Source organism: Scyliorhinus torazame, chromosome 22, assembly GCF_047496885.1.
Source record: "Scyliorhinus torazame isolate Kashiwa2021f chromosome 22, sScyTor2.1, whole genome shotgun sequence".
Taxonomy (NCBI): Eukaryota; Metazoa; Chordata; class Chondrichthyes; order Carcharhiniformes; family Scyliorhinidae; genus Scyliorhinus; species Scyliorhinus torazame.
The window spans coordinates 64564266-64577285 of NC_092728.1; the positions used below are offsets into that span (position 1 = coordinate 64564266).

The 13020-nt window shown below is 48.5% G+C and overlaps 1 protein-coding gene across 2 annotated transcripts in view; it reads right to left on the minus strand.

Moving 5' to 3' along the window:
• LOC140399096 (pappalysin-1-like) overlaps positions 1-13020 on the minus strand; it is a 457633-nt gene that overhangs the window by 124511 nt on the left and 320102 nt on the right. For both annotated transcript variants that reach the window (XM_072488243.1, XM_072488242.1), the window contains exon 19: positions 7500-7609. In XM_072488243.1, coding sequence (XP_072344344.1) covers positions 7500-7609 — 110 coding nt within the window. The remainder of the gene's footprint in view (positions 1-7499; positions 7610-13020) is intronic.

A 13020-nucleotide genomic window follows, 5' to 3' on the forward strand; every position in this document is an offset into this window, starting at 1 on the left:
GTCCAAGGAAACAAATGCTGGCATTCTATAAACCTACTGGTCTGTGCTTCACAGTTCAACAAGAGGAATTAACTGCAGCACTAGTCAGTATGAAAATACAGAAAGCTAGCAATTTATGCATAATTTGGTAACGCAGATACAGGTAGCCTGCCCTGACATAATGCCTTTCATATGCAACCTGAGGTTTTAATAAAACTAGGGGCATGACACAAGCGGACAGTGAAACTATCAAAACCTATTCTTTTTTTTTAAATCATACATGATAGGTGGGTGGTGCTAGGAAGGCTATTGCCAATTCTAATTGTCCTAATTGTCTCCAAAACTGGGAGAATCCAGCACCACAGATTTCCTTCCCTAAAGGATATTAGTGAAGCAGCTGAGTTTTCCAATAATCCACTACTTTCATGGTCACTATTGCTGAAACTAGCTTATTTTTCATTTATTCAGCAGGTTATTCAGTGAACAGAATTTAAATTGCCAAGCCACCATGATGGGGTTTGGTCTATTTTATTTTCTGTGTATATAAGAGTATCATATTGTGTAGCCAAAAGATTACAGCAACACAGTTATTTTCTTGTTCCTCAACTGATACTTTCAAAGTCTGCTTATAGAGCTGATGGGGGACACTCTTGTGCGGCATGGTAGCATAGCAGTTAGCACTGTTACTTCACAGCGCCAAGATCCCAGGTTTGATTCCCGGCTTAGATCACTGTCGGCATAGAGTCTGCACGTTCTCCCCGTGTCTGCATGCATTTCCTCCGGGTGCTCCAGTTTCCTCCCACAAGTTCCGAAAGACATGCTGTTAGGTGAATTGGACATTCTGAATTCTCCCTCAGTGTACCCGAACAGGTGCCGGAGTGTGGCGACTAGGGGACTTTCACAGTAACTTCATTGCAGTGTTAATGTAAGCCTACTTGTGACAATAATAAAGATTATTAAAATTATTATTATTGTTCTGTCACATGATCACAGTGGTTATGATGACACAGAATCTGTTCATTTTGTTTGTTTCTGACGCCTTGCAAAAGGGAAATAAAGGAAAATGGTTTGCATAGCAGCCTGTCTACATTTAGTCAACATTTCTTGACAAATGTCGATAAAGGGACATTTCTGCAAGCTCTCACATCCCACAATTCTTAAGCCAAATGATTTGGTGCAGTGCACCAACACGTAAATTATGCCCGACTACCATAATCCTACACAGAATGTCCGAGGGAACTAAAATGTTGCCCTCTGAATAACAGCAAATAACTTGCTGTAATTCACTTGCCCAAGTGAGCACCCAAAGTCACAAACTTAACAATTGACACCTGTCACAACTAGAGTCTGGCTGTCGGATCAAAGATCGCTTCCTGTGGTGTGATAGCATTTTCAATTTGTGCCGATATCTATTTTATCAACCTCACTCGCAATCTGTTGCAAGATTTTCCAACAATGAATGAAGCACCTTCCCTCATTGCACTGAAGGGCTTTCATTATAGATCAAACAAAAATGCCCTTGCTTTGCTTATCTAGAATCTAGGGACACGATTTAATGGAAAAGACTCGAAGCCCGGTCTTGGACGCGTTTGGTGGGGTGTTTTGCTACAGACACATTGGCGAGATCGCGGTCCGTATTCAACATCACGGAGTGTCATAAATGAGCCTCCATGAGATTTTCGACATTCCTGTGTCCCTCACCATCTGATTCGCCCGACTCGTGCCTCAGCAGCTCACCGCTAACAAGAGGGAGGTGCTTTTAAACGCTCCCTCACCACTCACTCCCAGTCAACACACAAGCATGGTGGCGCGTGGACCTGCTCCACGCTTTGGCGATGCCGACTTGACCAGGCTTCTCGATCATCGATGAGAGATTGCCCACCCTGTTCCCCCAATGGGTTCGGAGGACCTGCAGCAGGAGCAGCAATGCCACCTGGGAGGCGGTGTCAGTGGCTGTCAGTTCGGACAGCATGATAAGGACGACCGGCGTCCAATGTCGGAAGGAGACCAACGACCTCCACAAAGCTGCAAGGGTAAGTTATCAGCTTCCTCTTAGCATCAGCTCTGTCTGCCACCCTTCAAATCCCCCCCCCCCCCCACCTACCCCCCACAAATCACTGGCTGACATATCCCTCCCCATATCCGATCTTCGTGCCTGTTCCTCAGAAGCCCCTGACATCCACCAGCACAACCCCTTCATATTCAGGTGCGGTGCCCACACGTGCCATCTGCTACAGACCTCCCTGATGCATCAAACCTGCAGCTCACAAAGCCTCCTCTTTGTTCCCGCAGGAGAAGATAGCCCATAATGAATGGGAAAGGATCAAGACCGGCGGGAGGAATCCCAGAGATTTGCATCCTCACCCGCTATGAGGAACATACCCTGGAATTTGTGGGCTTGCCCAAGGAGAGAGCAGTCACCGACAGTGAGGTTGGCCTGCGCTTGAGAGGTGAGGGTTTGCTGCCCCTTCACCCAGATGACTTTTCGCAAGTCAGTTGTTCATGTCAGACAAAATGATCCTTCCCTCTCACTGACCCCATATCCATTGCCTCGCACGACCTCCATCTGACGAGGCTGGGCCATCTGGAGTTGTACCTCCTCCCACCAACTAAGAGACCACCTTGGAGGAGAGCTCCAAGGAGACCACCATCGAGCCGTCACAGCTTTCACCCATGCCTTCCACCAGTGCAGAGACACACACCTCAATGGGTGACATTAGTGGACAAGCTTCTGGGGCACAATCTGGTGAGCACCACACTGGAGGCAGGAACATCTGAGGGAGCCAGCAGTCGGAGGTTGGTTGAATCCCAGGCCACAGATGGTTCCCAGCTGGATGCTGGGCTTCTGGAGAAGGTTCAGCCAGGGCCGATGCAGATGTTAGGACACAGCTGTAACTTTCAGGAAGGTATGCCAGTGACACTCGAGGGGCTGCGCGGCGTAATGGAGGAGTCCCAAAACATTCAGGTGCAGAAGATGGTGCTGACAATGCATGGCACTGCAGTGGAAAACCTGGAGCACGACTTCCACATCTTGAATGGTGGTGTCAAAGGCATGGCTCAGCCTGAGACGAGCATGGCTGATGGCCTCAACATAATGTTCCAGTCACTAAGGGATGTGTGGACATTGCCGGGGCTTTGCAGAGCATGCCCCAGTCACTGAGGAGTATCGCTGAGGGTGTCAACATCATGGTGCAGACAATTGGAAGCCTATAGGACTGGCAGCACCAGATGACTGAGAGGCCTCAGGAGCCGCATCAGCTGCAACTCCATCCCCGGGGCCCTACGGGCACTTTCAGGGAGGGGAAAATGCTGGAGGCCAACCTGGGCCTGCCACCAAGGAGACGATGGCGGTTTCCATTTCTTCCGAATCCCTCTCTCCTGACACTGTTGCATTTCAAGGGCAGCAGACTGAACAGGTTGACATGGCAATGCCAGTGACACCGGTCAGTTGGAAGGCCCTCCCTCCAGTGCAGGCCCTTCAGAGGATGTCGATCATGGAAGATCAAGGCAAACGAGGAGCACTGATTTGTCATTGGTAAGGCGAGGGGCAATGGAAATCCGTCACAGTAAATATGTTACACCTCATGCATGTGAGGCTTCAGTCACGTTAATCTTCATTGTGCCTGCACCCCTACTACCCTCTTGCCCTCTGCTCCCTCCAACCCCCCATCCAGAGCACAGTGTTGCAAAATCTCAAGCCCCAATTGCAGACCCCTTTCAGTGGATGGGTGTGAGCGCGCTGTCAGCAGAAAGACAGGAGTCAGACTTTTTGCAGAGACCGAGGAGCACCACAGCTTTTCTCCCAACAAGTTATCGTCACTCTCCTGCCTTGTATGGTGACCCATTGGCAGTGCCAACACAGGCCCATTGCCCTGGAGTGATGTTACACAGACCCTTGGCGGGGGTAACAGGGTGGTAGGGGAGGAGACAGTGTGATTTTGGGGTGGTGGTGGAGAATGGTGTTGGGAGGGGAGGGAAATAGGGGGGAGAGAGGGAGGGAAATGGTGGGGGGAATGGAGAATTTGGGAGAAGTGCGGCAAACGTTGGGGGGGATTGGGGTGAGGGAGGGAAATGGTGAGGGGGGAATGGGGTACAGGGGCAGAAATGGTGAAGGGGAGGGGGGATTGGGGAAGGGAGGGAGATTGCATGGGAGGAAAGTGGTTGGGGGGTTTGAGCTGACGGATACAGCCTTGTCCTGGGAGAATCTGTAGAAGATGAGGCCTTCCTTGCATGTCGGTCCCTTGCCTGTCATCAATGCTCAGGCTCCTGCTCGGCTCATCCTTCTGCCCCTCCTGGATCACCTCATCCTCCTCCTCAGATGAGGCTGCATGTCCCTCCTCCTCCTCCTGCTCCAGCATGTTGCCCTGCTGCTGTGCCAAATTGTGGCAGACCACCACAGAGAGGGAGACCATCTGGTGGGTGTACTGCAGGGGCGGCACCAGAGCAGTCCAGGCATTGGAACTGCATTTTCACCAGCCTGATGCACCACTCAATTACAGCATGGATGGAAGCATGGGCCGCATAATGGGTCTCCACCTCGATCTCAGGCCTCTGCACCGGTGTCATTAACCATGACCTCAGCGGGTATCCCTTGTCCCTCACGAGCCAATCCCTCGTCCTGGAGTCGTCTCCGAAGACACCGGGGATTTCCGGGTGCCCCAGGATGTAGCTGTATGCATGCTCCCTTGGTAGCGGGCACACACAGCTGTGAAGTTAGAGGCTGCTCACAGTCAAAGGGAGTGAAATCGAATTTCAGGATAGAAGCAGCAGAAGGGCTCTGTCCTGGAAGTGTTTGATACGACAGACAGGCTGCGGCCGTGGTCGCTCCTGTTATAGGTCTCCATAATATTTAAAGATGTATTGAAAAACTCACAGACGCTTCATCCCTCACCCCCACCCTGCCTCCCCCCCAGCCAGCGGCGACCCCCGACCTAGAACATTGCAGCCCCCTGACCAAGCCAAACCCCCTTGAGGTGCCCCCGTCCACTGAGCACGAATGAGCTGAATGAGCTGAATGCCGGAAAATGGAAATGGCTACTCGCTGCCTCACTTCCCCTCAGTAGCGATTGCCAGTTTCCCGTTTTTGAAAAGGAGTGCTAAACGGCACCCGCGTGACATCTCGCCAGGGAGTCGGGTAATTACCGGAAGGCCGCTGCATTCGACTTCGATCTCATTAATGAGATTTAAATAAATGAAGGTGAAAGTTGATGAGGGTTGATGATATGCTTGCCAGGTTGGGTGAATCACAAAATGGTTTGTGCCCGGCGCAAATCTCAATTTTGGCCTTTCCTGCTTTTCACCTGTTATATATATTATATATTATATATATATATGTGTGTGTGTGTGTGTGTGTGTATAACTGTACACATACATACACAAGCCAATATATCACTCTCTCTCCTTTCTACATAATTTTAAATATCTCGCAATCCAGCTAAGGTAAAAGGTTGTAAAATTGTAAGACAACAATGCCCACATTTGTTTTCAAGAATCCTCCCCAAACCCTCATTACTGTCACTTTATCCCAGCACTTCAATCCTCTTCCAATAATGTAAGTTTGCACATTGGGAAGAGCTGTATGTTTTTGAAATTTGTAACTTGAATCAAGCTGGCGGATATCTCAGCAGAAAATGTAGACAACATTCATTGCCCAGTCCCATTTGCCAGATAATCCAATCAAGCACGCTTATTTATTTGTTTAGTGAACATAATTCCTCAAAGCCCTCTCATCTGCTGTGTTTAACATGAATAGTCCTCCACTTAGAGAGGACACCGATTGGTAATGCACAGCATTGTTTGTGTCTCTCCACAAATGCATAAGCTATTTGTACTGATGGAGGTTGGCTGCACATTGGCCCTTGGCCTGTCCTGAACTTATTTAGCAAGGACCACTCTCGCCCTGTTAGTTCAAAGCCTGCCCACTCGACAGAAGAGGTTGGTCACAAGGAACTTGTTAGTGACTTCCCGTGTTTCCCATCCTTGATCCAAAGGGTGCCTGCTGGGAAATCCTGCTCAGTAAGTGCCTCCAAACAGGGCGCAAAGATGGGAAGCAGGCAGTAATTAAACAGGTTATCATGGAGTGCTAAGTGAGGTACAGCATAGGTGGTTTCAACCAGCTTGTGGGTTTTCATCAGTCAGTGAATGTGTGGGGGAGTGATGTCTGTGAGGACATTGCAGAAGGAGGGATTTTGAACAGAACGTTCCAGTAATGATCTGCATTGTTGCATTCAAACGAGAGTCCACAAGATATATGTGTGTGTGTGTGATAATCTTTGCCAGACAGGTGCACAGTACTCTGCTGCAGAGTATGATGGGATAAGTGTTGTGTGATGATGATATCTTTTTTACAAAATAAATTTAGAGTACCCAATTATTTTTTTTCCAATTAAGGGGCAATTTAGCATGGCCAATCCACCTACCCTGCACATCTTTGGATTGTGGGGGTGAGACCCATGGGGAGAATGTGCAAACTCCACACGGACAGTTCCCTGGGGTCAGGGTCGAACCTGGGTCCTCGGCGCTGTGAGGCAGCTGTGCTAACCACTGCTCCGCTGTGCCGCCTTTGTGGTGATGAAATCTGTCATGCTAACCAAGCTCCATCCTTGGAGCACTCTGGGTCAGACTCTTTCTGAAAAGGCGTTACAAAGTTGATGGGCGACTGCAGCACCAGGCGCCTCATGCTGAATCCCTTCAAAACTGCATCCAGTGTATTCCACCTACACAATGCCAGTGCCAAAAACAAATTTCATATCTACATGGATGGCCAGAGACTAAAGTATGATCCTAACCCCAACATACTTGGGAGTGACTCTGGGAACATCAGACGAAAACAGCGGCACTGACCAAAACCAGAAACCATCTACTACCAAACTTGCTGAATCTACGTGTGTGTGGTGCTCACACACGATTCTGGCCCTGAACCAAACCTGCAGAAACCCTGCTTCTAATGGAAGCCTGAGCATTTACGTCAAAGCTTGAATGCGATTTAGCCAGATGCAGAGTGAAGATTTGTTCTGCTGCATCCACCAGACCATATAACCACAACAATGTTTTTCCTTCTGTCTTGGTTATAGCTCACTGTGCATTGATTGTCATGTTATCACTTGAGGCCCATTGAACGAGAACAAGTTTGTTGTTGTATCAGACCCTTGAGCTAAATTTTATATTCTGGTTTTACCTCTTCTCCCAGTGCTTGTCAGTGTTTTAAACATGGCATTCTGACGGTGACAGCTCTTTGTAGGACATGTTTTACCATTGGGTATACACAGAGAAGTCAGCATTGAGAGTCAGCAACACAATTTACTTTATGCAATCCACATTGCTGCAATTTGCTTTTTACTATGAGGGAGTATAACAACTGCATTGACAAGGTTTTACTAAACTTTTCAATAAAAGCATAACCGACTGCAGTGCGAATACTGTCCAATATGTTGGGCTTGCTGACCAGAAATTGTGCTCCTTGAAAATTCGGCAAAATTATTTTACAAGAAGAAGTTTTATTAACATTATTTTAAACCAACCTTTGCCTTTGGAGGGCTCATCCAGTACTTCACATCATCTGAGGTCATGTTGCTAGGTAGAATTACAGGGTCATTTTGATGTGACAAACAGGAAGGGGTACATTCTGCACCTGAAAGGAACCAAACATTGTTTTTTTTTTAGTGAGAATCCACTTATTTCTGTGTTATCCTGATTTCTGTACTTTTTTCTTCAATTCTGTCGATATTTTTTCAAATTCTAATCTTGGTGATGGGAGCACAATGTCATGATATTCAAACACACACATCATGATAGACACACCAACAGACAAATCAGAACACACAACACCACAACCAATGACAGAAAGATATAAAAGCACAGACACGACCCCTGGTGGTCAGTAATAGCTGCAGAGGAGAACCAGGACACATCTATTGCCAAACACACTCAGGGAGACAGCACGTGCAGAGTATCCAGAACGAACTGTATTATAAGAGTTATAATAAAATAGAGTTGTACCACATACAACTGTGTTGGCTCATCAGTGCACCAGAGCACCCAACACCACACACCATTCATTGAAATATGGTTAAAATCATATGGTGTAAGATTGTGCTTAACATCTGGCTGCTATTTTAACAAAAGTCCTAACTTGTGAATTTTTAGCAGTCTCAAGCCTTTGTGAAAATTCTAGCAAGGGACTTTTCTTCGACACAATGTTCCCATATGTAAACATCGCACATTACAATGGTCACTGAAAAGCTTATTGGAGCAAGAACACTGAAGGACTTTATCAAGCAGGAGAATCTACAGATAGAACACGAGTATACTTTCATTTTCAGATGATGTATTACTGGTCGAAGTGTAACGAGGTAGTCTTACTGAAAAAGAGTCCAAGCAATTTTATGTGGAACTACAAATAATGGTTGACTTAGTAGGTTATAGCTTTATGACTAGGCTAACTACAGCTCAATAGCGGCATGTTCTCAGGTGGATCCTCTTCAATTGCTCCCTATTAAAAAGTCTGCACCTTACCTAGCAAACCTTCCTGGTGGGGATGACTGAGTTCAATTATGTATGACAACTGAATTAGCATCAACAGTGTCATGATATGCAAACATGCAACCAATGAACACTCAGAATAGGACACAACCAATGGGCAGTCAGGCCACTCAGAGGTGGCATCACCACAAGGGGGCATGACATAAACACCATAAAAGGGATGAGCACTCACACCCTGCCTCTTTCCACAGACAGACATCTAGAGAGTTAGACAGGGTTGATCAGCAGCATCACACCCCAGCACGTGGCTTAGAGCAAGCTGGTACAGTTAGACTGAGCTACTATAGTTAGATTAGCAGAGAGTCAAACTCATTTGAGAACTGTGTTAATAGTTCAATGAACACGTTGAACTCACTTCAGAGTCTGGTGCATCCTTTAGTTAAGACTACATCAAGTAGCAGCCTGTGTTATCCGAAGCAGCATAACACAACATGATACCAGGAGTGACTGTTCAATCTATTTAGCAAGATCTGTGACAACCAGCTACTGAATACAGGCACAATGGACAAGATTCAGGCTCCTCATCAGCTCAGGACCACCGGCAATCTTCGTGCCAACTGGCAATCATTCAAGCAGAAATTCCAACTATACGTGGAAGCATCCGACCTCAATGGCGCGACCGATGCTCGGAAGATAGCTCTTCTACTCACCACTGCGGGTGACAATGCGATAGAGATCTTCAACTCCTTTCACTTTTCCGAAGGGCAGGACAAAACGAAGTACCAAGCCATCCTGGACAAATTCGACAGCCACTGCGAGGTGGACACCAACAAAATCTTTGAGCGCTAGATCTTCAAGCAGAGGATGCAAGGTAAAGACAAATCCTTCAACTCCTATCTAACTAACCTTAGACTGCTAGCGCAATCCTGCAACTTCGGTGATATCACTGACTCCATGATCAGAGACCTAATCATTTTTGGAGTCCACTCTGATCCTCTGCAAGAGCACTTGTTGAAAATCAAGCACATGACCCTGCCAGTCACGATTGAAACGTGTACTGTGCATGAGCACTTTAAAAATCACTATTCACAGTAAAAAATGGCAGAAAGTGAAAAACAAGCCTCCCACGAGGTGGAGAGTGATCAGGCCATCTCCCGGATGCAGCGCCTCCACATTGACAAAGGCGGCCATTTTGCGCGCTCTTCCCGGGCCCGACGCATACGCAATGCGATCGGGAACACGAAGCGGCCGAAAATCGCACTGCGCAGGTGCAGACGTCTGAGAACCGCACCGCGCATGCGCAACGACGCACTGAGTGTCATGACGTGTGCGAACTGCGGCACCGCCAACTTTAAAAAAAACTGCCCTGCAAGAGGCAAACACTGTTTAAACTGTGGGAAATCAAACCACTATGTAGCCCTGTGCAGATCTGCACCACCAGTCAGTAGCCAGCGCTCCCAATTCCGACAGCGGCGCATCAGAAGTGTGCAACACCAAATGCATGACTCTGATCCAGGCAGTGCGAGAGATCCAGATGATGAATACCTGGACAACACTTACCGAGTGGGCATTATTACGAAGCGTGAATACGCCACACCAGACACATCGCGAGTCCAATCAATCCTGGCCATGGATTCCGAGGACGAATGGCATGCAGTGATGAAGGTCAACCACTGCCCCATCCAGTTCAAACTGGACATAGGTGCCTCCACCAACCTGATTTCGCAGGTGGACTTCAAGAGAACCAAGAAGCCCCCCCCCCACAATCCTTCCAGCTGCCTGCAAACTCCTGGACTACAATGGAAATGCAATCAAGGCACTGGGGTCCTGCCATCTACAGGTGTCCAGCCGACACACACAAGCAAGCTTATGCTTTGAGATTGTTAAACCAGACAGGGCTTCCCTGCTAGATGCACACGCCTGCAAGCAACTGAACCTCATTCAAAGGGTCTACACCACAACGTCGTCCAATTCGGATCTTCAGGCCAGCATCGACGACATCCTAACCCAGTACCCAGATGTATTTAGCGGGATGGGCACTACTGCGGCCTGGTGCCAAACCAGTGGTCCATGCACCACGACGTGTCCCTGCTCCACTGAGAGAGCGCCTGAAGGCAGAGCTCACGAGTCTACAACAAAAAGGCATCATCTCCAAGGTCACTGAACCAACCAACTGGGTCAGCTCGATGGTGGGCGTAAAGAAGCCTTCGGGGGACCTACGCATCTACATTGACCTCAAGGATCTAAACAAAAACATTGTGTGCGAACATTACCCCATCTCGAAGAGGGAAGAAATCACGAGTGAGATGGCACATGCGTTTTTATTCACAAAATTGGACGCATCCCAAGGATTTTGGCAAATCCAACTTGAAGAATCCAGCAGAAGGCTCTGCACCTTCAACACGCCTTTTGGCAGATTCTGCTACAACTGAATGCCATTTGGCATCATCTCAGCATCAAAGATTTTCTATTGCATCATGGAACAGATGATGGAGGGAATAAAAGGGGTTCATGTCTACATTGACGATATCATAATCTGGTCCACAACCCCAGAGGAACATGTGTTGCGACTCAAGAAAGTATTCCGACGCATACATGAACATGGCCTCAAGCTAAACAGGTTCAAGTGCTGTTTTGGGACATCCACGCTGAAGTTCCTGGGCGATCAGATTTCGCAACACGATGTGTGCCCGGACACAAACAAAATTAAAGCCATCGAGGCAATGAAAGTCCCCGAGGACAAGAAGGCAGTACTGTGCTTCCTGGGAATGGTCAATTTCCTTGGCAAGTTCATCCCTAATTTGGCCACACACACCACGGCCCTACGCAACCTGGTGAAAAAATCAACCGCCTTTGATTGGAAGGCGGAGTACCGCTCAGTGTGGCTGGAGCTGAAAGCCAAGCTCACCACTGCACCCGTCCTTGCATTCTTTGACCCGGACTGAGAGACCAAGATATCCACAGATGCGAGTCAGGATGGCATTGGGCCAGTGTTGCTTCAAAGAGACGACACGTCATCCTGGGTACCAGTTGCATACGCGTCACGGGCAATGACGCCCACTGAGACCAGATATGCACAGATTGAGAAGGAGTGTTTTGGTCTTCTCACCAGCATCCTCAAATTTCATGATTATGTCTACGGCTTGCCAACATTTACTGTTGAGACAGATCATAGGCCTCTGGTCCACATCATCCAAAAGGACCTGAACGACATGATGCCTCGTTTGCAGAGAATTCTGCTCAAACTCCGGAGGTATGATTTCAATTTGGTGTACACACCTGGCAAGGAGCTCATCATCGCCGATGCATTGTCCCGCTCCGTCAACTCACCAAGTGAACCACTGGAGATCATCCAGCACATTGAATTGCAGGTACAACTGCGTGCAAGCACTCTCCAGGCAACAGATGAGAAGATTGTTCTCATCTGAGAATAGAAGGCCAAAGACCCCATGTTGCAGCGAGTCATCCACAACCTCAGCAATGGCTGACGGAAAGGGCAATGCCCTCAAATCTACAACGTCAAGGACGACCTGACACTGATCGACGGCATCCTGCTCAAGCTGGACAGGATAGTCATCCCTCTACGTCTCCAGAGCATGGTGCTGCGGCAGATTCATGAGGGACTCCTTGGCATAGAAAAGTGCAGACGCAGGGCCCGGCAAACTGTCTACTGGCCTGGCATCAACCAGGGCATCATGGACATGGTCCTGAACGGCAAAGCCTGTCAGAGGTTCCAACCAGCGCAGAACAAGGAGACGCTCCAACCACATGACCTAGAGACCTCTCCGTGGTCCAAGGTTGGCATTGACCTATTCCACGCGAATGGTCGCGACTATATCTTAATCATCGATTACTTTTCGAACTATCCTGAGGTGCTAAAGCTGCCAGACCTCACCTCACGGACCGTCATCAAAGCGTGTAAAGAGACATTCTCACGACATGGCATCTCGAACACCGTCATGAGCGACAATGGTCCGTGCTTCCAGTCGAGAATGGTCCACGTTTGCCAAGAGCTACAATTTCAAGCATGTCACCTCCAGTCCGCACTATCCACAGTCCAATGGCAAAGTCAAAAAGGGGCACACATCGTTAAGCAGATCATCCGCAAGGCCTCGGACTCCGCTTCGACATACACCTTGCACTACTTGTGTACCGGGCGACTCCCTTGTCCACTGGCATGTCGCCAGCTCAACTGCTGATGAACAGGGACCTGTGGACGACGCTTCCAGCCATACACCTGCCCAAACTTGATCACCTCCCGGTGCTGCAGAAGATGCAGCAGCTTCGCGACAGCCAGAAGCAGGGCTATGACGCATATGCCATTGATCTGGACGTGCCATCCCCGGCAGACATGGTCAGGATCAAGATAGCAGGTGGTGGGTGATCTGCTCCGGCTGTCGTTGTTCGACAGGCCGCGCCCAAATCCTATGTCTGATTGCTCCATTGTGTGAAGGAATCGAAGGGCACTGCAGAAAGTTGCTTGCCCACAACCACTTTCCCCTCCATTTCCACATGTCGAATTGCCACCTCCAGACACCTCGAACCACGAGGCCACCATTC